General features: G+C 46.4%; 1 protein-coding gene across 1 annotated transcript in view; it reads left to right on the top strand.

Moving 5' to 3' along the window:
* The first annotated feature begins 8,476 nt into the window (after window positions 1-8,476).
* SGPL1 (sphingosine-1-phosphate lyase 1) overlaps window positions 8,477-25,276 on the top strand; it is a 416,168-nt gene continuing 399,368 nt past the window's right edge. The window contains exon 1 of the mRNA XM_085607136.1: window positions 8,477-8,927. Within this exon, the coding sequence (XP_085463262.1) occupies window positions 8,874-8,927 (54 nt within the window). The 5' untranslated portion in view covers window positions 8,477-8,873. The remainder of the gene's footprint in view (window positions 8,928-25,276) is intronic.

The following is a 25,276-nucleotide window of genomic DNA, read 5'->3' as shown; positions in this document are numbered from 1 at the left end:
CTGTTGAACACAGCGAAAATGAACTGCGTTGGACAGTTCTTGCATGGATTGATTCAAAATCGACATGTATAGAGACCGCTCTATTGCGGAAAGAGGCATATTTAATTATTAAATTCGATAGCATCAACCAGGGCCTCAACTGCATGAGTGAGCTAAACAGAATCTAGAAGACTCATGAGCTGTAATTAAATATATGGTGCTGTTGTCAGCTTCTGTACTTGTATCTCTGTAATAAAGCATAAATGGGATCGATATCGATATGTTTGTAAATATAACCAACCTGTGATATTGAAAAATTTTACCTTGGGTAATTGGATTGAAACACATGACTTCAATAAACTACATCTCCCAGAAGTCAATACAAATGTAATTAGATCATCTCCTCCTGTCATTGGTCAGAAATGCATCATGTGACACTGATGCACCATCACATGATGTGCTAATCAGCTCGGCGAGCTGCTAGCAGTAATGGAGACAGATCCCATTTGAAACCTTGAGCCTGAAATTTTGAGCTTGAAGCTTCTTTAGGTGAGCAAAATAGAGTTTGCATTTGAATTCAAGTGAGTTTTGCTAAAAAACGATTTTTACAAATTCTTACACTTGTTTGCTCCTGCAGCCACGAACTACTTTTAAAGAGAGTGAAGGATCGTTATTTGTTACAACACTTCCTCTGTGGGACCACGTTTTTGGCCCCCCTTCTTGAGTGAGTAAATAACTTGTGCTTAGTTGTCACGTTTTAAACTTATTTAAACAGACACCGCGAATGTGCGTGTAACATTTCTCTTGCAGAATTAAAGATCTGCGGTTTAAAAATCGTCTTGGCCCCGCAATATTGAAAATCAGTTTGGCAACCACTGTGTGTTATACATTGCTGATGGTTACATGCAACCGGCATAATGCAGGTATGTGACCACCAACTTGTACAGATAGAAAAACAATTAGGTCTTTGGGAAGCGCCTTTTTTTAATAAAAATTTTAATTTTTTTTTTTTTTCATCCCTCCCTTTTTTGTCACAATCAGTCTGTTCGTGAGAAAGATTAATCCAGCCCTGATGAGAGTGCGGCAATTGATTTAACCGGCACTCGAAACGCGTTGGCAGATAAAGGAATTCAACTCCTTGGTTAAATATTACAAGGCAGACAAAGGAATCTAACTTCTTGGTTAAATATCACAAATATACTCCCTTGTGTCCCTGATATGTAGGGGATTTGATTGATTCCAAATATAAGGGTGTTAGTTGTCCAATCTATCAATTTGTTTGACAACTTTGCATTTCGTATTGTTTATATAATGATTGTTTTTTGTGACATTGCATTTGATGGTTTCAATGTTTGACTATTATGAGTATATTTATAATTGTATGTCAAAACACATTTTTCACGTTGTTCACTTTCATTGTGTAAATATCAATGTGGTATTTCGTGTAGTTTATTATGTGTTCTTTTTGTGATCAAAGATATTAATTTAAAAAATAAAATAAATAAAAGGCATAAATCATTGCTTGGATAAACGTATTAATTTTCGTTTATCTTACTTCATACGAATAAGTGTTGAAGTCACCAGAGGCATAGGTACATTTTTTTCTTATATAGTATAACTAGCCCTACCTACCCTCTAATCCTTTGGGCTAAACCCCTTCTTTTTTGGCATCTTTTAGACCAGCACTGACCCTGAAAAGTAATTCTAAGCGTACTTACCAGTAACTTGTATTTCCTTCCATAGGAATTCATTGTGTGGTTTGCAGCAGAAAAGTTTCTGTGTCCATTTTTTAAACTTACAAATATTCCTCTAAAATCATCCGAACTACGAATTCCGATTTACTCACCCGCTATCAGGAGAGAACCCAGTGCTGCATCTTTTAGACCAGCACTGACCCTGAAAAGTAATTCTAAGCGTACTTACCAGTAACTTGTATTTCCTTCCATCGGAATCCATTGTGTGGTTTTCACCAGAAAAGTTTCTGTGTCCATTTCTGAAACGTACAAATATTCCTCTAAAATCAGCCGAACTACGAATTCCGATTTACTCACCTGTTATCAGGAGAGAACCCAGGGCTGCATCTTTTAGCCCAGCACTGACCATGAAAAGTAATTCTAAGCGTACTTACCAGTAACTTATATTTCCTTCCATAGGAATCCATTGTGTGCTTTTCACCAGAAAAGTTTCTAAGTGTCTATTTTCACGAACTAAAAATATTCCTAAAAAATGGTCTGTATGACTTAAACACATTCGTTCAACTGTTTAAAGGAGATTCGCCTGTGCTGGATCCAGGATCCACCACCGAGTAAGAAAAAGTAACGATAACACTACTTACCTGCTAAGTAAATTTTCTGCCATAGGATAACATTGGTAATTCTATGTGAACATTTTTCTAAGTGTCAACTTTTCAAATACAATAATAATCCTTAAAAAGCACTACTGTAACCAAAACGCTTTTACTCAACTGTTTACAGGAGATGTCCAAGGACTGAATCTAGGATCCAGTCCTGTGGTTAGAAAAGTAATCCATAAAGTAACTAATTGCATTTGACTAGAAATTCACATTGAGCTCAATGTTGCTTTGTGTTTGAAATTGTGTTGCCCATTGCAACAACTGTAACTACTGTACTTAAAAGTCTATTGCCTATTTGCAAAGTATTTAAACTAAAGTAATTCATTCAGAGAAAGTATATTTTGTATTGTAATGTATAATGTCAGTAAAAAAAAAAAAAATCTAAAAATAAACAGTTTAAAAAATGTAGTAAATCAGTATAAAAAAATCAGTATAACAATTAATACATTAAAAATTGTCATTTACAAAACCTTTGAAATTCACTGAAAAAAACATAGGTTTCAGGCCTGATATAGTTAGGAATTAGCATTTAAAAAACCTTTGAAATTCACTGAAAAAAAGTAGGTTTCAGGCCTGATATAGTTAGGAATTAGCATTTAAAAAACCTTTGAAATTCACTGAAAAAAACCATAGGTTTCAGGCCTCATATAGTTAGGAATTAGCTTTTAAAAAACCTTAGAAATTCCCTGAAAAAACAATAGGTTTTAGGGGTGTTATAGTTAGCTGGACATTTCACTCGAACAAAACCATTGAAATTCCTCCGATATAGTTAGTTGTACTAACTACATCTGGCGGGCCCGCAATCCACTGCTGATGATGTCACATATTACATCATTCATGACATGGTCAGTGACATCACTGATGACATCTCAGATGAGAATACAAATATCAATTAAACAGCCAATATGTGTGCCTAAAAAAAGGGAGCAACACTTGCCTATGGGGCGTTTCACTGGCATACCCAAAAACATGTCCCTGGTGCCCAGTGGGCTTTCTGCCCCCAGCGGGGGCAGATAAGGGGCCAGTGCCCCGATCTGCCTTCCGGCAGGGAGAAAGCCTTTGTTGGTGGTGGGGGCATGAACATGCCCATTCTCGGCAGCCCCAACCCCTACGTATAAATAAAAAATTAAAAAATCCTTGGTGCCTAGTGGGCTTTCTGCCCCGAGGGCAGATTAGGGACTATTGCCCCCATCTGCCTCTCGGGGAAGCCACAATGACTGTGGCTAATTTTTATGGGGGTGGGGGCATTGGCATGCCCATTTTGGGCATCTCCCAGCCCTATGTATTAAGAAAAAATCAACCCCTGGTGCCTAGTGGGCTTTCTGCCCCCCCTGAGTGTCATATTGTGGTCTATTGCCCCATCTTCCTCCTAGGGGGGCAAAAAGACAGTGGAATTAGAAGGGGTGGGGCATTGGCATGCCTATCTCGGGCAGCCCTCACCCCAAAATGTACACACAAAAAAATCCCTGGTGGCTATTGCGCTTTCTGCCTCCGGGGGGGCAGATAGGGGCTATTGCCCCTATCAGACTGTGGAATTAGATGTGGTGGGGGCATTGGCATGCCCATTGCAGACAGCCCCCCACCCCTACGTATAAATAAAAAACAATCCCTGTGCCTAGTGGGCTTACAGGCAGATTGGGGGCTATTGCCCCCAGCTCCCTCCCGGGGGGAGCAGAAAGACTGTGGAATTAGGTGGGGGCATTGGCATGCCCATCTCGGGCAGCTCCCACCCCAAAATATGCTAACAATAAAAAATCCCTAGTGGCTAGTGTGCTTTCCGCCCCCGGGGGGGGCAGATTGGGGGCTATTGCCCCCATCTGTCCCACAAGATAATTGGGGAGCAAAAGCCTTTCCCCAAGGCCCCTCCCTGGTGCCTAGTGGGTGGATCCCTGCTTGGGAATTGCCCTCCTAAGGTGATCCCCACCAGGGAGGAGTACCATTGGAAAGCGGAGATGACCCCCTTTCCAATGATACCTCTCACGTCTGCCTCTGTACTCAGAGGGCTGAGATAGCCCCCTCAGCACCGAGGCAGTGAAACTGAGTTTCAGTTTCTCCGAAATGACGTCAATGCGATGGGCCCGCCAACCGTCATTTCAGAGAAATGATCAGAACACCCTTGGGAGATGGGAAAGCTCTTTCCCAGCTCCCGAGGGTGTTTTGACAAAAAGGAGATCCCTCTGGTGTCTACACCAGAGGGATTTCCTGTGCCATGTGCACAGACGGCCGGGAGCCGTCTGACGCATATGAGCACTGATGCACCGAAAGGGTTAAAATCATCAGAAGACAATGTAAATCACACAACAGCAGACATCCGCAGGATAAATACATACCTGAAACAGGTTCAAACTGAGTTAAAGAAGTTGACAAACACCTAGAAGAAGGAACTACCAGGAGAAAAATCTTCAACATCAGAAATACCAACAGTGATAGATAAATAGAATTTTTTACAATTGGACAGACGGTGGAATCTGAGACCCAGAGGGGCGCAACAAAAGAATCCAAGAGGAGAAACAGGCACAGAATATCCTGGAAAAAAGGCAACAGTAACATCAACCAAACAGAAATGGAGACGTAAGAAATAGTGGATACTCCAACATTATAAACCTATCAGACATAACTCTCACAAAAGCTGAAGAACAAATCCTGTCACTAGGGCTGTTATATGGTCCGATGAAATCACAAATTAGGCTCAAACACGAGAAGATGTATATAAATGTATCAGGACAGTAAAATTGCTAAAATATTTTTGCCTCTAACCAAATAAACATCAAGGGAGGGAAGAGACTAGAAATAAGTGAACAAACTATTAAAGGTGTCGAATGTGGAATTAATCAAGGACCTACAGGAATTGGAAAATTAGATTATGGGAATATCAGAGATTGTAGCTAAGGAGAGTCCGGTAGAGTCTTTACAATTGATGTATTTAGAGATTCTCCTACAAAATGTAATCCATCTTCATCCTTCTATCCAACAATGTCCAGAGATGGAATAGATATATATTCAGAATTGGTAACACAAGAATTAAAATCACTATGTCACAGATTAGGACACATAAAAAAGGTGTTGGACAAGGAGAAAAAAATACAAGGGCTGATTAGATCTACGAGATCCAAAATGCATGAGGCTAAACAAAATTACCATAAGGAATTAATGGAATGGAGAGATTTGGGACTGCTCAGTCATGATGAATAGCTATTTCTTAGAAAAGACTACTCTAGGCATCCGGTCTTTTATCTTATACCAAAGATCCATAAAAATGTGGAGAGGCCACCAGGATGCTCAGTCATATCATCAATAGAAGGAATGTTGGAAAATACATCAAGATACGTTGACCATTTCCTACAGGACTATGTAAAAAAACACTGCCTTTCTATGTATAGGACACTGAGGACTTTTTGAAGAAGATATATGACATAACATAGGAGTGTGATTTTGTTTTAATGACATTAGATGTAACATCTCTTTATACAAGTATATGCCATGAGGATGGGCTAAAAGCAGACAAGCACTTTTTAAGTGCAAGAACATTATGTCTATTTAAACACACACAGATGCTTTTAAGTATGATAAGATGGTATTTAACATTTTTTTTCTTGTTTAACAAGGAGATGTTCCAGCAAGTTAAAGGTACAGTGATGGGCACCTGCTTCGCCCCCAGCTGTGTGTATTTACATATGGGCCGATGACAGGAGCAGGTGCTACAGTACCAATTTGAAGAGGAATGGTCACACCATTTAATACTTTGATTACGCTTTGTTGATGACCTACTTGTTAAATGGAAGAGTTCTAATAAAAGAGCAGAAAGGTATGCCAAAAGACTCGATAATTATTTAAATATAAAATTGACTAGTATAATAAGTAAAACAGAGGTAAATTTTTGGGATCTAACAATCTACTTTAAAGATAATGAGGTACATACAAGAATAGCTAAAACATCAAATGCAGGAAAAATACTCCTGCATGCAAAGAGTTTTCATCCTGAGAATTTGAAAATAAATATTTCATAAGGGGAAAACTTAAGAGAAGAAATTGTAGTGAGCATGAAGAGCAAATTCTAGCAGAAACAGAGCTCACTAAGAGGATTGTGAAAAGAGGCTATTCGCAACAAATATTAGAAATAGCAGAACACAGGCCTAATTCAATGAAAAGAAAATATATGATTTTTGGAAGTAAAAACAAAAAAAATGTTACAGCTTCAAAAAGGAGGTGAAATACGGAATATTGTTTTGAATGAAGGCAAATTCGAGGAATAATGAATAAACACTGGCACCTAGTTAATAATGATCCCATTATTGGAAAACAAGTATCAAAAAAGTAGGCAATAATTATGAGCTTGAAATCTATAAGGGATATGTTAGTGAATACTTATCCTGAAACAGTCAGTAAAACTCACTGGCTTGTAGAGAGTTGAGGTTTCATTAAGTTGACAAAATGTAAGACTTGTCAGCATGGTGTAAACAAGGCAGAATTTATGTTGCCATTCCAAAAGAAGCCACTAAAAATACGAGGCACCTATTTTACTGTAAAACAGAATTTGCAGCGTACATCCTTACATATTCATGCCCTTTAATTTATGTATGGAGCACAGTACACCGGGTACATAAATGGATTTTACAACATATACAGGCTATTAGGAATAAATATAAAACATACCCAGTAGCACGTCACTTCAATGAGGTTCAGGTAGGAAATGATACGGTCTTACAATATTATGTGATTGATTCCATACCTAGATCTTACAGGGGCAGAGAAAAGATGCTGAGACAACTGGAATCAAAGTATATTTTAGAGCTAGACAGCCCCAAAGGGTTTGAAAATGAAAGAGGATTTGATTACTTTCCTCTAATGGTCAGAAATCTTCAGGAATGGATAAGGACACAGGGTGTTTATTTATATTACAGGTCTTTTTGGTTTGCTTTTTCTGCTTCGTGCTTTATATTGTTAAAATAATTTGTAACCACCTGGATTTTGATTTGATGATTATGATGAGATAATTTGATAATTACCGTATTTGTGTACATTGGGTACAGTACTATAATTCCCAGTATTACTCTCTGTTACAATGAATTATCATACAAAACTGCAAAAAGATTTTACATCTTAAAAGCTTTTGAGATTATACTGTAGATAATGTTTAAAGGGTGAGAATCATGAATCCGTGCCATACGATTGTTGTATATTTAATACTTTTGATGTGGCATATTAATTATATCAAATTGAAAAGAGCGTGTGGAAAGCACAGTGAAGTTTCTTATTTGTTATTATTTTTCACTTTCTATGTTTATGATTGTGTTAATCAGATAAACCCATATAAGTTCGAAAAAAATGCGTTGCTATTGTGTGATCAAGGCTATTAGCGCGGCTGAAACGCGTTGCAGTAGCCTTCAATAAATATAATAAAGTTTTGATGAGGTGTCAGAACCTGCTTTGTTGCATGAGTGATATGTACATGTAAATATTTAAAACAATAGTCTACCTAGGAAATTGATAGGATGGGCAAATATGGCATAAATGGCAACAGACCCAATTCAGGCGGGAGTCTCTCGATTGTTTAAGCCCAAAATGGTTTTATTATGGCAGTCTCTAGCCTAGAATTGCGTCCTCTTCATTATAAATTAACTGGAAAATACAATTCTCGACTTTTTGATTTCTTCAAAATCTCCCTCTTTCCTCTTTCAATATGTTATGTAAGAAGCCTTACTCTTTTTACAGGAAAGGAGAAGTTGGCATTTTCATAAGTTCATACCGTTCAACTCGCTTTCACTGGGTGAGCGTCAATCGCTTTCCACTTATATTCACCCGCTTGACAAACAAAATCACTCCAAGACTTCAACGTAGGTCACCCTTATCAAACTTATATCACTATACAATTGTTCATTCTCCGCTCACTTAAATGGTATTACCTTCATAAACAGAAAATTTCGCCTCCATGACTGAAGAGAAGCGTCAACAGGGATTCAGGTGTGCGTGATACATGGCAGGTGTTGTAAACATGCGCTGCGCTGTACTACTCACCGTAAACAGTCAGGCCGCTCTTCTTTCTCAGCGAGTTGGTCAACAACTCAGTTCCGAGCCTTTCCCACAAGGTGTCGCGCCTCGGCGATTTAGAAATGACTGGGTGCTCCTCTTGCCTCCTCGTCACTCGTTGGCGCTGGTATCCAGGGAGGCGCTGTGTGCCGAAGGGGAGGGAGGAGGAGGAGAAGGCCAGCTGAGACTGTGAGATAAGCGGAGTCAGGCAGTCGCTTCCGGCATCGATTGTTAGATCTGCCAAGGGTTGAAGTGAGGCGCACAGCTTGAAGAGAAATCTGGCTTCGGACAACCGGCTGAGGAGGTCTGGGTGGTTTTTCTGGCAGTTGGATCCGAAGCTGAGCGAGGACAGCTGCTGAAGCGCATCGCTAGCAAGGGAGGACACAGCGCGAGCCTCGGAAGACTGCACGGCAGACAGTGCAGCACAAGTTTGAGGTCAGCGCGATACTCTGAGGGCAGTGCAGCCCTCCGTGCAGTATCCGGGTGTACTCGCGAAAATTGAAGTAGAGGGACCATGGCAGAACAAAAAGATGGGAGCCCTGAGCCTCTTTTCAGCAAAGAGATGCAGGTGAGTGTGCCCTTCTTGAGGACAGTAACTCCTAGCCTACACTGTCCATAGCAAGGATGTAATCCAGTAGCTGGTTGTCAAACTGTGGAGCAGTCAATCTATTTTAATATTCACTTCCGCACTTACGAACATTGTTTTGGTCCTGTTAATGCAACCGTGTCGTCAAGAACCACAGTTTCCTATTTATACAACAGAAGACTTTATTAATTTTGTAAGCGAAACGCTGTATACCCCCTTTTGAAATTTAGTGGAAAGTAGTTATATAACCTTCCACTAGAGCAGTAGCGTACTATGCTCCCAAGATTGTCCCCACTGTGCCCTTTACAAAGTAATGACCATAACAAGGACTTCACCACTACTCGTCCACTGCCTGCTTCAAAGAAGTCCTTTTTTTTACCTTCGACGCACTCCTCCAACAGTCAAGAGTAGAAAAGGTTGTATTTCGCCCAGTTTGCAGTGCCATAATAGGAAAGACCGCAGGACATCAGTGGTAAAATACCTCAACTGCCACAGTGGAGGCTGAATAAGCCCGGTCTGCCCCGTACCCCCTTCGAACGGGTTCTGACATTTGATGGCAGTGGGTGGGATGTGCAAGTCCCGGTTTCAACTTTCTCGAACAGAAGAATACGTTCAGTTTGAGCATAGGATTACCGGCACATTACAATGTCAGATACAAGCTTGGTGGGAGTAGCCAATGGGACACTGTCCTTAGATCTGTTTAATTTTCTATGTTTGGAAAGGTAGAATAGGGCTCCTAGGAGCAAGACTAGGGTGATCCTTAATAATAAAAAATAAACAAGGAACAGTTAGAAAAGATGTGTGGTTGTAATGTGCTCTGGGGAGCATACAGTGTTAAGAATTTGGGTAGCCAGTTCTTTAGTGTTAGGCTCATCGACCCCCTAGTACAAGTTTAGCTCGGACACACCTATGTTTAACATAACATGTTTTTGTACAGCACACGTTCTCCCCTTGGGGCATATTGGAACAGAATTACAAGTTTTTATTGTTGCCCAAATCAGTGGCGTACATGATACTCTGTGTGTGTGTGTGTGTCACAAATGGTAATTGCACATTGTGCCCCCAAATTTGCTTTCCACGATTTTTATGAGACAGTTCCTCATGCATTGATTGTAAGGTTACCACTATCACCAACTTTTGGAGTTATTCCCTCGGTGGGTTAATCCTAGCTAAGACAATGAAATGTCAGTTCGCTCTCCAGAAAGCTTAGGCTAAGAAAGAGAGTCTTGAGAGGAAGAAATTCAGATTAGCTTGCCAGGAACAAGATTTGGAAGGAGAGAGGATATCCCTTAGAGAAGGAAAAGCTCAGAATAGAACCATAAGCAGTCACATCTGTGAAATGTAATTCCACCGCCAATGCCACAGGTGTTTCTACAGAGGACCAACATGAGTTGTGCACATACATATATGTAGAAGGCCAAGATATTTTGGAATGGTTTGTGAGCTTTGAACTCTCTTGTGTAGCACAGGCTTTGAATGATTTATCTAAGGCTGCCACTTTAATGAGTCTCTTGCTCATAGAAGGAACAGTTGTGTACATATATATGGTACTTCTATACTGCTAACCTAGCCAAATGGCAGCAGAGCATTGAACATTGTCATAGACAAGCATAAAGTCAGCGAGTGAGAGGTGCTGGAGCTAAGCTGAGGATGGTTAAAATATTGTGACGTAGTGTTCGTTAAAGAGGTGAGTCGTAACTCTTTCCTAAATGGGAACAGGGTTGAGGCAGTCCTGATGCACTTCTTAATCTGCAATTTGATTGTGTCCAGTCTGTAGGTGTGCCGCAATCCTCCAGAGATTATAAACTTGTCCTCAAGATAAGCAGGGTGCTGGTCGTGATAGCTTTGTAAACAATGTTACTGGTTTGAGGATGGTGTGGGCAGGGGCAGCCGATAGAGTTCCATTAGAATAGCGGCGATGTGCTCATATACCTTCAGGCCCTGGATGAGCCATGTTGTGTGCACAGGATGGCCTTAAGGGGGCCCAATACGGAGTTTGGTTGACTATGGATAGGGCCTTACATTCATTCAGATGTGAGTGTACGAGGGCTTGAAATGCAGTTCTGATACTGTTTCACTTTCTTTAGAAAAAAAGAGCTGATACCAGGCCGTCCGTTTTTTTTTTTTTGGACAACAAAGGCTCTGTGGACTCCCATAGGATGATTTGGGCGGTCGCAAAATCGACCATACGGGGTCGACTCGTGTCCAACAGAAAGACATCTCTTCGCCAGACTGAACTGGAAGGTGCAGAAGCCTCCCTTACCTGCCTCTACGCCGCCCACCCCACTGTGCCCCACCACTGATACCTAGAACAGGCCTGCATGGCCCTTAATGACCTCTTTACCTCCAAAGCCGAATACACCTTCCAACGGCCGAAAAGGAGATACTATGAGCAGGGGAGAGGGTGGGTCACCATCTAGCAACCCAACTGATACTAGAGGCTGCTATGGCCATTCTTGGAATAACTTCAGCGAACGGGGAGGTCCTCACCCACCCACAGGACATAGTCAATGAGTTTGTGTCATTCTATAAAACATTGTACACCCTAGTGTTTCTGGCTAGGGCTGACCACATAGTCACTTTCCTGGAGAGGGTCGACCTCCTGCGCCTATCAACCAAAGGCAGGGAGCTCTTAACGGGGGAGATCAGCAAAGAGGAGATAGTGCTAACCATCTTAAAATTGCCCATCTTAAAATTGCCCTATCACAAGTCCCCATGGGAGGATGGCTTCCCCGCGGAATTATACCGGTGGTTGGGCAGGTGATGATCGATTCCTTACACGTCGCCTTCCAGGAAAGGGAACGGACGGCCTCTCTCGGACCCCTCTCTAATAAGGCAGTGATCGCAGTGTTACCCAAACCCAGGACAGACTCCTTATTGTGCAGTAGCGACAGACCCCTACCTCTCTTGAATAGCGACATTAAAATCCCCGCTAACATACTGGCAACGTGTCTGGATAAGGTTATCCCTTCCCTGATTCACCCTACGTAGGCCGGCTTTGTGCCAGGATTATCTTCTAGGAACCTTCTCCGCACCCTGGCTCACGCCCTCTGGTTCGCTAAGGCCCTTCCGAGTGATGCAGTGGCCCTCTCCTTAGATGCTGAAAAGGCATTCGACCGCATCGAGTGGGGAGATCTTTTCGCCACCATGAAATGGTTTGACCTAGGAGACTGATTAATCGCTAAGGAGTGGCTGCTATATGACAGCCCGACGGCCCAGGTCAACTGTGGTGGGGTTCCTCTCTGACCTCTTACAGATCCGGAGGGGCACCCGAAAGGGTTGTCCACTCTCCCCTCCCCCCGCCCCCCCTATTCCTCCTGGCCATGGAACCACTGGCCTCTGTCATTCGTCACTTGCCGCATGTAGCGGGTGAATCCATTGCGGGTGGCCCCTATGCTGACAATGTTTTACTCACCCTCACTGATCTCCACCGCTCATTGCCGGCATTACTGGAAGTCATTGATGACATTGCGGCTTTGTCTGGATATAAAGTAAACTGGAACAAGAGCGAGGCCCTCCCACTCTCCTCTGGCACCACAAATAGTCTATCCATTGCTACCCTTTCCGTTTGAAGCCCTCCCCCCTTAAATATCTGGGGATACTGGTTAACGGGCCTGGAGAGGATGGTCATGAACAACCTGAACTCCTTGATAACTCAAATGAAGCTTGACTTCCAGAAATGGTCCCCCCTGGGATTCTGTATGGGAGGCAGGGTGCAGGCTGTGAGGATGGTCACACTGCCTTGCTTTACCAACACACTAGGTATGCTGCCACTTGTGGTGCCTCCATCCATTTTATTCTCAATTGACTCTCAGATCTGGTCCTTTACATGCGGCTCCATGCAACCCTCGCCTAGCCATGTCCAAACTCATGGCATGTTGCTCCTATGGAGGCCTGGGCCTACCATCTCTGGAGCACTATGCTCTTGCCCTCAACCTCTCCCAACTGGCGCATCTGCTTCTGGATACCCCAGATACTCTTCAATGGGCCCACATAGAACGGTCGCTCCTATCGAGTGGTAACTATCTTAGCCTCCTTTATGAGGACTGCATTCCCCGCTTGCGATCCCCACACCCTGTATTGCAGGCTACGCACAGGGCCTAGCAAAGCACTCATCGCCTACTGGAGGTGGACTCCTGGTTGCACGTAAAGGGACAGTTGTGGGGTAAGGATAGTGTCCACATTGGCCGCCAGGCTCTCTGCTGTAGAAGTTGGATGAAGGCAGGCATGCATACCCTAGACCAGATTCTGCACGAAGATGCCCTGAAACCCTTTGACCGTCTGAAGGAGGAGTTTGGCCTCCCCCCATGACAGGCCTGGCAGTATTTTCAGCTGTGCCACTGCCTGAGACTCTGTCGCGGCCCTCATCCCTGGACCATACTATCCTCACCAGTAGTGTTCCACCTGGCCACATGGGCCAGACACAAGGGTTTAATGTCTGGCCTCTACGGCATGCTCCTGAGCCATCTTTTCTCCCAGCATCTCTCACACAGTCTTTGCAGCAAGTGGTAAGCCCGCTTATAAATTACCTTAAAGGACGATGAATGGGCCGGCATTTTGGAGGCCCTGGACAGGGGCACCCTGGAAGCCCGGCTGAAATTCTGCCTCTTCAAATCGCTTCACGAATGGCATTGGACCCCGACAAAACTGAACAGGGCCAGGTTACTCCCCCCCCCCCCCCCATACGAACTGCTAGAGGTGCTCTGAACTCCACTGCGATTTTATTCACCTCCTTTGCGAATGCCCTTCCCAGATATCTTCCGCCCACAACGCTGCCTTCTTCATACTGCCCTGGCCACAGCTAATATCTGTATCCTTCGCCAGTGGAGGTCACCCTTGCCCCCTTTGCACAAGGACTGGATGGTGGCCATGATACAGAGAGCCTTACATTAGCGTGTTATTTACAGCATGCAGGACCAAACAGAGGTGTGACATGGGCGCCTTTCCAGGGGGATACCCCTTGAAGTGGAAGATGCCTCTGCGGTTCTCCCTCCTCCACTATTCGCCTGGAAGACCATGACTGGTTTACTAGAGAGCTGGATGGGAGGACCCTAGGTATTCTTTCGGTAGACTTGCACTCTGTCATTCTGGACACGATACCCACGTACTGCTGCGTCCCACCCCTAGCCACAGCCCCTGCCCCTCTACCTGTCCCTACCCCCACCCCCTACCCCCTCCTACATCCCACTCTTCCTCTCCCCTTTCTTTCTTTCTCATTCACCCTTCTGCCCCTTCCTATCTAGATCATGAACCTCTCCTTCACCCCGGTCATGCAGGTATGTGGAAGCCCCGCTCTTCTAAATGGCCACCCATTGTCCTGACCCCACACCGCCCCCACCAGTGACTCCTTTCTCCCCTCACTGTTGGAAAGCTACTCCCCTCCCCTGTCCACCCCCCAGGTCTCTACTGCTACCATATCATTTTGACTATTATCCTCCTCCCCACCCCCCCTTCTCTGCATGGAGCCATGGCCCACAGGAGTAGCGCTTGCTGCTGGCCGGGGTGGTCCTCTAGCACCCACCACCGAACTGTCTGCTTAGCCTCTTCAACTTTACATGTGTCCCTTTGGCAGTACCCCCTTCACCTATTGTTACATGATATGACACAGATTGTTCTATTCTTTGCTATGATGTTATGTAACTTTCCTTCAATAACAAGCATTTGCAATGCAATCGATCTCGCCTTTGGGACCTTATATGTATTTTTAGCTATGCAGCACATTAGCCCGGTTGTTGTAACATCTACTGTTCTTTACCATGGAGGGAAAGTAAGCACCAAACTGTGTGACACGCCAGGTATGGGAACACATTGCGAGAAATATCGCCTTTCAGTGGGGAATGGTATAGTCCAAAACTCTGTTTTTAATATAATATCAGGGCCTTCGGTGGTCATATCACTGAAAATACAAGATTTGAAAAAAAATATTATTGTCTACAGGAGCTCCAGAAAGACAATTTCTATGGACTGGAATCTAGAGAATGCTAAAGTTATTCTTGTATTTTACTAACCTCTTGCCTTGTGTGAAATTCCTCAGTTAGTGCTCTGGGGATCTACATGCATAATCTCCCTCAGGCAATTTACTGGCAGTGCTGCAGGGCTTAGAAATTCAAACTAGCGCTCTTCCTCCACTGTGAATGCTGCCCAAGTCACCGAATGTCATGTTGTAAAACCTGTTTCAGCCATCCCTAATGTTTTAGCCAACAGCAAATTGATTTTTGGGCTAGTAGTTTCAGTTTTACCTTAACTTTTAGATGGGTTAATATGCAAAAGGACGTAGCTACAATTAGTGCAGCAGCAGTAATGGCGCCGGGAGGCCTAGCCTTGAAAGAGCCACTGAACCCTGATAACTGGTGTATTTTAGTACCCCAACAACACTCAAAGAGGTAATTTTTCCTTGCTTGCACCAGGGCCCTTGGCATCCTTGCTATGCTATGAATATGCAAATCTGACGTGTTCGCAAAATTCTTCCTCCCCTCCCGACAGGCCATCATGTGGAGCTCAAGTGAACAGGCCCTGGGATGTCTTGACTACAGCCCTGTTGTGTACTCAGGGCTTCTAAAAGAAACTTATCCATAGAAACATTCTAAAGATTGCAAAACCAGGCTGCCAGAATGTGCTGGAACAACATCATCACCCTAACATTGCAAGCATCTGTGGATGCAAGGATCTAGTTCTTAGGTCCTGAGTTCTGTCCACAAAAGCTTCAGTGGAAATGACTCGATCCTTGCAACACCATAATCCCCTGCTGTAAAAATAATGCCCTCCATGAAGAGCTCAGCTCGTGCACAGCACAGCGAGCGAGGAGTTTATTCATATTATATTGGGAGCAGAGTGTAGCGTCGCGCTACTAAGGAAACCACAGACACTTCTGGATACTATCATGGAGCTTTATTCTTATGTCTTGCACCACCACTGTCCCTATTCTAACTGCCCTCTCTCCCAGTGACTCCTCCTCTTCCCCTGACCCCTTGGTTCCGCCCTCCCCAGCTACTAGACTGCTGGCTATCTTACATCTCCCCTTTTCTTCATAAAATAACAGAGCAACAGTGCTCTAGTCCATCTCTTCGATGAGTCTCTGGGGTGGCCGGATCTCCCGGTGGACGCACTCGCCACTGGCTCACTTTGCTGACCTCGGTCCCCAGCATTGATAAGGTCATGTTCTTCACCTGCCGGTGAGAGAGTCATGTCTTTCCCTGATCCATTTGTGTCCTGCAGACACTTCTTGAAATGGGAAACATTTCTTGTTATTCTGCGGTGCTCAGATTCCGCGGTCAACATGGTGCCCTTCTGGCGGGTAACTACCAGTGGCTCATCACGGAACCGGGAGTCAGTTTTTTTGGAGTTCTTTCTTCTCGGCGGACGCCTGCTGAAATGTCCTTTTAATCGTGGCCATGAACCTCTCAACGGTGCCATTTGCTTGGGGCCAGAGCGGCGTGACTTTCCGATGTTTGAAGTCCATGTGCATTGCAAAGGCGCTGAATTCCTGTCCATTGAATGGGGGCCCATTATCTGTTTTGACCTCTCTGGGGACACCCCATGTTGCAAATACATCGTCTAGTACTTTTAGAGTACAAGAGGCGCTAGTAGATGAAATCATTTGAGCTATGGGAAAACGCGAGTATTCATCAATTATGACGATCACATATTGGCCAGACTGCAGTGGCCCATAAAAGTCCATGGCGATCTCTTGCCATACTCCACTGGGTAAAGTGGTCATCTGCAGCGGTGCCGGTGGATTGCATTGGCTGGTTAGCTGACAGAGATGACAGTCCTTTAGCGTGGATTCTACCATCTGATCCAGGAAAGGGAACCAGACACGTTCCCGTAGGGCTCTCTTCGTGGACACCACCCCTCTATGGCCTTCATGAGCCAAGTCGATGACTCCCTGTCGCAGCTGCCTGGGGATGACGAGTCGGTGGCTTCTTAGGATGATTCCTTCCGTGGTGACTGAGAGTTCCTCACATACGTGCCGGAATGCCTGTATCTCTTTCCGGATGGTCGCATCAGCGTCTTCTTCTGGCGTCGTGTGTCTCCATTTATTCATGTGGATCCGGTGTACCACTGATTGCAGAATGGCGTCCTGAGCAGTGGCCTCCCGAATGGCTTCCATGGGGATGGCCGGCGGCAGTGCTCGATCAGTCACGAAGTGAATATATTCCTCGGCAATCGATGGACTCGATTCCACAGATGGTTGAGGGTGACGAGACATATAGTCAGCCGGGTTCTCCGCCTGGTTTATGAATAATTGTGAACGTGTACTCCTGAAGCCGGAGACCCCATCTCTCAATTCTCGGCGGCATCTTGGACTTGGGGTTGCCGTATATGGTGAGAAGCGCCTGATGATCCGTAATCAGGGTGAAATGCTTGCCATAAATGAAAACGTGGAAATGTTCGCACGCCCACACTACAGCAAGACTTTCCTTCTCCGGCTGTGAGTACTTCTTCTCAGGATCCGACAGGCTGCGGCTGGCATATGCAACGATCCGCCTCTGGTCAGCGTCGTCATCATATTGGGCCAGAATGGCACCTAAGCCAACGGGGCTGGCATCGACAGTGATCTCTGTTTTCCGTCGTGGATTGAAATAGGACAGGCTGTCGGCCGACTCCACTGCCCGTTTTATCTCCTTGAACGCCCTCTCACACTCAGGTGTCCAGTCAAACGGCTGACCGAGCTTGGTCAGGACTCGAAGTGGGTGACTGATGGTCGCGTAGTCCCGGATGTAGCGGGCACAATAGCTGGCCATCCCTAGAAAGGAACGCAAATCATTGACGTCCTGCGGGCTGTTGGTGTTATTCAATGTCGCAATCTTATCCGGGTCAGGCTTCATGCCCTCATCAGAGAAGATATGACCGAAGAACTTCAGAGTGGCCTTGTGAAATTCACACTTCTCTTTGTTCAGCGTCAGATTTGCGCCCAGCAGGGCATGGCAAACACGATCAAGAGCGATGTCATGCTCGGTCACGTCCGCTCCATAGACCAGGATGTCATCGCTGTAGTTCAGCGTGTTCGGAATGTGTTGGATGACCTGGCGGATAGCTTCCTGAAAAATCTCCGCAGCGGACGAGACACCAAAGCTCAGCCGTTTGTACCGGAACAGCCCTAGGTGCGTAGCGAACGTGGTGATGTAGCGAGACTTGACATTCAGTTCCAACTGGTGATAACCTTTATTCAGGTCCAGCTTTGAAAACACCCTTGCGCCATTTAGAGCAGCGATCATATCGCTCAGGTGTGGTCCGGGGTGTCGCTCGCGTTCAATTGCGGTATTTGGCAATCGCATGTCGACGCACAGTCTCACTTTGTTGGGGGTCCCCTTTTTCGGCACGATGACCACTGGGGATACCCATGGCGTCGGTCCATCAGTGCGCTCGATGATGTCCGCTGCGAGCAGTTCCTGAAGTTCCTCTTCAACCGCCTGTTGTAGATGATAGGGAACCCGTCGCGGGTGCTGCGCAACAGGCTTGACTTGTTCATTGATGTGCAGCCGAACCTGGCAACCTCTCAGCTTGCCCAGACCCTGAAAGAGTTCAGGAAACTTGGTGACATAGTCCTGTGTGTTGTTGATTTTGAAAAGAATCTCCACCAAACGAAGTCGTTCGGCCGTGGGGAGGCTGAGGAGGCAGTCGGCCTCAGGCCCTTCGATGACGTGTATGACCGCCTGTATGGTGATGGTGCCGTGCGTGAGCGTTCTGTGTAATTTGCCCAGGCAAGGAAGTAGTTTGTCAGACATCCACGTGAACACGCGGACCGGTGCAAACGTCAGTGGAGGCTTCGGAACCATTTTGTCGTGTTCTGTGACTGGAATGTAGTTCAGTGACGCACCGCTATCCATGACAAATTTAGTGTTGTGATTCCCCACTTTAATGTCTAGTCGCGGATATTTCTTCAGCTGATCGGGATCTGCAATCATGTTCAGGTACTCCACTGTGTATGCGGAGTCTCGGGAGGAGGATGAGGAGCTCGAGTCCCGGGATGGAGATCGTCGTTCCCAACATGACCGGCGTGATTCCCGGCTAGAGTGAGATGAGCCTGGGGACCGCACAGTTTCTCCTTGAACAGCCCGTATGTGATGTTTTCGGGTGTCTGATCGTGACGACCTTGTCTGTTCGCTCCGCTTATTTCGGTGGTAGTCCCCACACATTGCCTCAAAGTTATTGGACCGCCCACATTTCCTGCACCGTTGACCCATGGCCGGACAGGTGCCCACATGAGGATAGTCACGTCCACACCGGTAACATCGCTTAATCCTTTCAGTCTTCCTGTCTCTTCGCCGGGTGTCCCTTCTTCCATACTCCGGACGCCGTTGGTGAGACGATGTGCTGGACCTCCAGTTGTTCTCCGGGGAGTATTTTCTTCTGTCACTTGGGCGTGCCTGAACACGATGCGCTTGCTCATGGCTGACATTGTGACCTGTTTCAATGGTGGCAGCGTGTTCCTCCGCCTGATCGTAGATGCGAGTCATCTCTTCAATCTCTTCTAAGTCATGAGGCTTCCCCAACAACCGTCGCCGAAGTGTCTCTGAGTGGCAACCTGTTATAATTTGCGATTTGATGGCCGCCTCCGGCGAGAACCTTTCGAACTCGCAGTATCTCGACAGCCGTCGCAGCCTCGTGATGAACGCACACATCGCCTCCTCCTTTCCTTGGCGTGCTTGATGGAATGCATGGCGCTCATAATCGACATTTCTTTTGTGAAGGAATTTTTTGTTCAGTGCGTCCCGCACATCGTCATATGTCCCTGTTTCAGCAGACGGAAGATCCTTTATTATTCTGCTTATTTCTCGGCCTGCGAGATTGCGAAGGGCAATTAGCCTCTCTTCGTCTTCCGTCACCTTGGATCCCTCAATGTAGTCCTCGAAATCCTCTAACCACTCCTGCCACTTGGGGCCCATGCTCCCTCCTGTGGTCACAGTCAGGTATTCCGGGGCTCGCAGGTGCGATCCTCCCACAGCCAGGGGCTTCCGTCGTGGTGATGTTGCCATTTCCTCGATGTCTTTTTCCTACTTCCTTGATGAATCTAGTTTCGTGCTGTGTTCTCGCCAATGCTTGTTTATTTATTCGTGCCAATGCTTGTTTATTTCGTTTTATCAGTGTTTGTTCGTTTGCATTTACCAGTGCTTACTTGCTCTTGTCAATGCTTGTTTGCCTTTCCCTTGCCAATGCTTGTTTTGTGCCTTTTGCTCCAATGCTTGTTTATTCGGTCTTGCCAGTGCTTGCTTCTACTGTGGCGTGCCTGACTTCAAAATGGCCGCTCCCACACGTCTTAGGGGTCTGTCTCGAGAGCCTGCCTGACTCCAAGATGGCCACCGTCCCTGCACACACGAGGCTTCCTCTCAATGCCCACATGCAGCCCTCTTCATTCCGGACTCACCAGCGGTCATCTTTGGCTGGTGGCACACCTCCAGTCCTGCTCAGCATTCACTGCTACCGCTCAGGTGAGATCGGGGTGGGCTCCCGCCTTTTCTTGCCGTTTCCCGCGATCTTCCTCACACTGGCGGGCTGAAACTCACGCATCAAGCGTGAGGTTTGCCGGCATCGAGCTTTCTCAGCTCGCTCTTCAACGCGCTCGACAGCGCTCGCTGCCAGTCTCCTGGGGACAGCGTCTCAGGTGCTGGGGCACTCCTCTCTCAGCTTGGGTGCACGACAGGTTCGGGGTGGGCTCCCGACTTTTGCGCTCACGGCGCCTTCCCAACTACACGCGTCCCGCGTGCAGCGCGCTCCAACGCGATCGGCTCGACTCGCCTCACACAGTCTTGTGGTCAGTGGGGTTGGGTGATCCCACTCTCGTCGCCAGCTGTAGCGTCGCGCTACTAAGGAAACCACAGACACTTCTGGATACTATCATGGAGCTTTATTCTTATGTCTTGCACCACCACTGTCCCTATTCTAACTGCCCTCTCTCCCAGTGACTCCTCCTCTTCCCCTGACCCCTTGGTTCCGCCCTCCCCAGCTACTAGACTGCTGGCTATCTTACACAGAGTGAATTTAATTATCATTAATATTATTTGTTTTCACTACGCAGACTTGCCTGAGAACTCCCACAGAAGTGGTGCCCCCTCCCTCGGCGAGCCGAGCGCACGCTGCTGACAAATGGCGGCAACTTCAGGCCACAAGTGCGAAGCCGGCAGGGCCAGCTCGACTGTTCATCCTTCCAGTGCAGGACCACTCCATTAGTCAATTGTATGTCTTTTATGTAAAGCGATTCGCAGCGTAAAAGACTACGAAAGCACTGTATACAGACTGCCGTGTAATTACCACATTGAGTGATTTTAATTAGGAACAAGTATGCAGCTTAAAACTGGGTCGAAGTGTGCACGTAGAAGGTTCTGGCACGTGCAAGAATGTTCATAGCAGCAGGTCGGGGAAATTCAGTCCCTAGATGGCAACTCTAAATACGCGTTAGCTCCAGAGACAAGCAGATGTTTCGGGCAACAACCCAGCCTTAGCGTGTCGATGAATGTTTGGTAATCCAGGGGAGATGTGTGTAAAGGGAACTCTGTGTGCGTGATGGGGTAGGGGGGGCTATTATTATTGGATGTGCCATGAAAGCTGTGTTGAGAGGGGTTTCAGTGTGCCGTGATGGAGGGGGTGTATGATGGTGTGATGTGGGTCCCAAGCTGTGCAAAACCTATTGCTGCTCTTTGCTTAAGAATCTGGGCAGGGTTGGGTTGGTAACGCGGGCACTCGGGAAATGACAGAAGGGCTGGTAACCGAGTTTTAAATGAGGGCTGCTTTTTTGGGCAGCCCGGGGGCTGTCTGTGCTGTTAGGATGCCGAGAGTGGGGCCTGAATGGCCTTTCTAGAGGCTGATGGGCAGAGGTATCACTCACTTTCTCTCGCTGGGCCTGGCCATTAATGTATGCTGATTGAGCGAGGCATGGTGCCTGAGCCGATGTTGTCTCACTTGCATTCATGTGTGGCTCAGCTGTCTGAACTAATCTGCATTTTTTTTCATCTTAGTGAAGTTAATAAAACATGCCCGCCATTTCTTTTCTTTTCATAAAACTTCGCTAAAGCATTGTTTTGCGGGAAGGCAATACGCAAATGGTGTGCCCGGGCCGATTTTTGATTCGAATCCAACCCTGAATCTGGGCCACACGCAGCCTGGTAGTTCAATGATGGCACTGTTGCCAGGATGGGGGCGAGGGCACAATGATTTATGTACATGTTTAAAAATTATCACTTTGAAAAATAACTTATCGGTACAGTGCTACAATGTGAAGTTTGCTGGTGGGGACTTTCCTCGTTTCCCCGACTTCCTGTGGCTGTACAGCCAAAAAGCGAGACAGGCACCCAATGGCAGGAACGAGATCTCATCTATGAAAGAGGAGGGGGTGAGGGGGCTGAGACAAATCACAGCTAAGATATCAAAGTGGGGGAGTGGGGATGCAGGCCTTGAAGCACTCCTTTCACTTGTGATCAAACTGCATAAGCCGCCTGTAGCACAAGGAAGTACACAGGGCACAAGTCCTACAAAAAGAAGTGGGGGGACGCTCCAAGTTAGGTGATGTCACCGGAAGTGACCTCACGGCAGGAAGTGACGTCACGAGATGTAGTCCCCATTAATTAACAAAGGTTAGAAGGCGATGGGGGCAGGTTCAAAGGGCAAAGGAGAATGTTTACGTTGGAATTAGTCACCGTATTGACACTCAAAGGAGCGGGGAAATTAAAGCTGCGCTTGTTCGGTGCGTATTTATTGCCCACAGTAAATTTGCCGGTCTCCGTCTGAAATGCATGAATACATACTGACCTTTTCTAATATACGGCCACGAGCGCCCGTCTATCATACTGAACGGCTCCATCAACGTGAAACAACTTAAAGAGCTCTGTTCGCCCTCTCTCGACAATAGAAGGTGGGGTTTGGTGAGTGCTGAGCGCGCGCGCAGGTGCAGGCTCGGGTACCGGCTCCATCTTTTGGGCAGGGTGGACGGCGTCCACCCGGTAAAAACCCGGTAAAATAAGTGGGGGGACGCCGTCCACCCGCGCGGTACCCCGACTCGAGCCCTGGAAGTACAGCAAGTAAATTGCCCAGGACCACACAATGCGCAGCAGTTTTTTTTAGGCACCTAATTCTAATGTCAGCCACGCACCTATTAGACTTGCCTCCTACATCAGCGCGTCTGCTGTGGGAATTGCCTCTGCTCAGGCATGGGTGCACCGTGGCTCTGAACCCACCCTACCAAGCACAGCCCATCCTGTTCTTCCCCATTCTCAAAACGTGCAGGGAAGCTCCTCTTTCGTTCTTTAGAACGCCAAAGAATCAAACGTCTGTTATTATCTCTTTAAGTAACCCCACATATATTCCACTGGAGAATTTATATTACGCTTTATATTGCCTTAGGAGGCAGGAGGCGCTCCAATTCACATCAGTTACTCCCACCCTTTTTGGTGTGCGTGTTTGTAAAAACAAGTGAATGGTTGTATAGCTACAAAGGCGCGGATTGCAGTTGGGCCTGCAGTGAGGAGTGTGATGCAGAAAGGCGCATGTTAGCTATGATGGTGAATGCATTGAGTACTGGACTTCCCCTCTCCATTGGTAAACGGGTTGTCTTGCAGTCTGTGTGACATCTCCAGCTTACAATAAAAATAATCATAATGTTCAGTGTTGCGTGGTATCAGAATTTAGCGTATATTTTATCGACCTTAGAAGGCTAAAGGACTGAGACAGCCCTGCAAGGAAATAAGAATTTGACTGACTGGGTTAGGTAGATAGGAGAAGCACTTGCCCTCATAGGTGACTGGGATGTCTCATTAGTAACCTAAGAGTGCAGTTATTAGCGAAGACTCAAGTCGCTGTAAGAATTCAACATTGCTCCTTTCCCGTCCGCGGGGGGGGGGGGGGGGGGGGGATATGAGACTGAGCAGATAATTTTCTGCAGTGAGGACATTAGTCCTCTGACCTATATTGGGGGGCCGCACTGGGCGTAGTGTCACCTTGTCCTGTTATTTTGGGCACTAGGGGGGACTGCGTATGCCACGCGCCTCGAGACATCCATGTCCGCCTGTGAGCACTAGCTTATGCGATTGGGAGTCCTTAGCCCGAGGGTGCTGGAGGAGGGGGGTGGGGGTCAAGTAGGCTGCATCGAGAGTCACACGCCCTGGACACAGACCCTTGAAGCATGGAAGGTCAGGGTTCTCAGTAAACGAGTCACACCCAAAGACGGGCCCAGGGACAGCACCTTGAGGTGCAAACTCTAGGAGGGAAGGGCAGGAGTCTGGTTTGTAGCGCCTAATACCGATATTTGCCCAGAATTTGAAAGACAAAGAGACACAAAGAGAGAGAAAGGAGAGAGATGCAGAGAGTCTGAAAGTGCCTCAGAACAGTGACAGGTAAGGGAGTGTAATGTCCTCACACTACATGGTGGTAAAAATGTCTGTGAATAGTGGCAATTGCCAGTGAGGTGAAAGCGCAAAAATACACACGAAGGTACATTTCAATAGATGTGAAAGTGGCTGTCAACAGTGACTTGTGAAATGACTTTGCAAAGTTGCAGACCGTGAAATGGGCAAAGCAATCGCTGATAAAAGTGACCATGTCCTGTGGTTGGCGAGAGTGAAGCGGGTGTGACTCACGATAACGATCGGTTAAGTGAAATATCTATGGACAGTGAGTGGTGAATGTTTAAGTTATGATTAAGGCCTTACGGTTGGTAGGCAAACCCCTGAAATTATGCAGCATCGCTTAATTATGCGCCGCTCGCAGCAAAATTACCGCAAGTGCAGTGGGGGAGGCCACCGTGCATGTGCTCAATACTAACACGAACTGCCAGAACATAAGCAGGTGTTGCTCACACCACTTGTGTTTTCGTGTTGTTTACTGGGAAATGCATCCATGCATTGCGTTCGAAGGTGGGCTGCACGAAGCGTGCAATGGTTAACAAATCGCATAGTAATGAGGCACTCCTCTCTCCTGTGACTAGACGCAAGCGCACCTTGTGAATACCTCTTGTTTTTTTACTGAATAACGGCTGCAAGCAACCTGGGTCCATTAGGCTGGGAAGGTCAGTGGTGGCACAGTATGCTTGTGAGGGAGGCAGAGCTCTACAGTACAGCTGGACACGGTTCCCGAGCTGGTCATTGCAAAAGTGTGTAGAGAAGCGTCACAGGGGTTAGACTTGTAGAGTGGATCCAGCAGAGCTCAGCTCTTCCAATTCCCACAAAGTGACACAATCCAAAATCTAGCGAGATACCGCAGCACTGGCATCTACTGCCAAACAAAGGCTGCGCTCGCAACGTTCAGGCGTTCCACAAGCAACTTCAACGAAGCGAAGGCTGTCTGTCACAGGCTCAGTGCTCCACACAGTAAACAGAGGCTCGAGCATCTTTATAAAAACA

Source organism: Triturus cristatus, chromosome 1_2, assembly GCF_964204655.1.
Source record: "Triturus cristatus chromosome 1_2, aTriCri1.1, whole genome shotgun sequence".
NCBI classification, from domain to species: Eukaryota; Metazoa; Chordata; class Amphibia; order Caudata; family Salamandridae; genus Triturus; species Triturus cristatus.
This window is presented reverse-complemented; position numbering and strand designations above follow the sequence as displayed.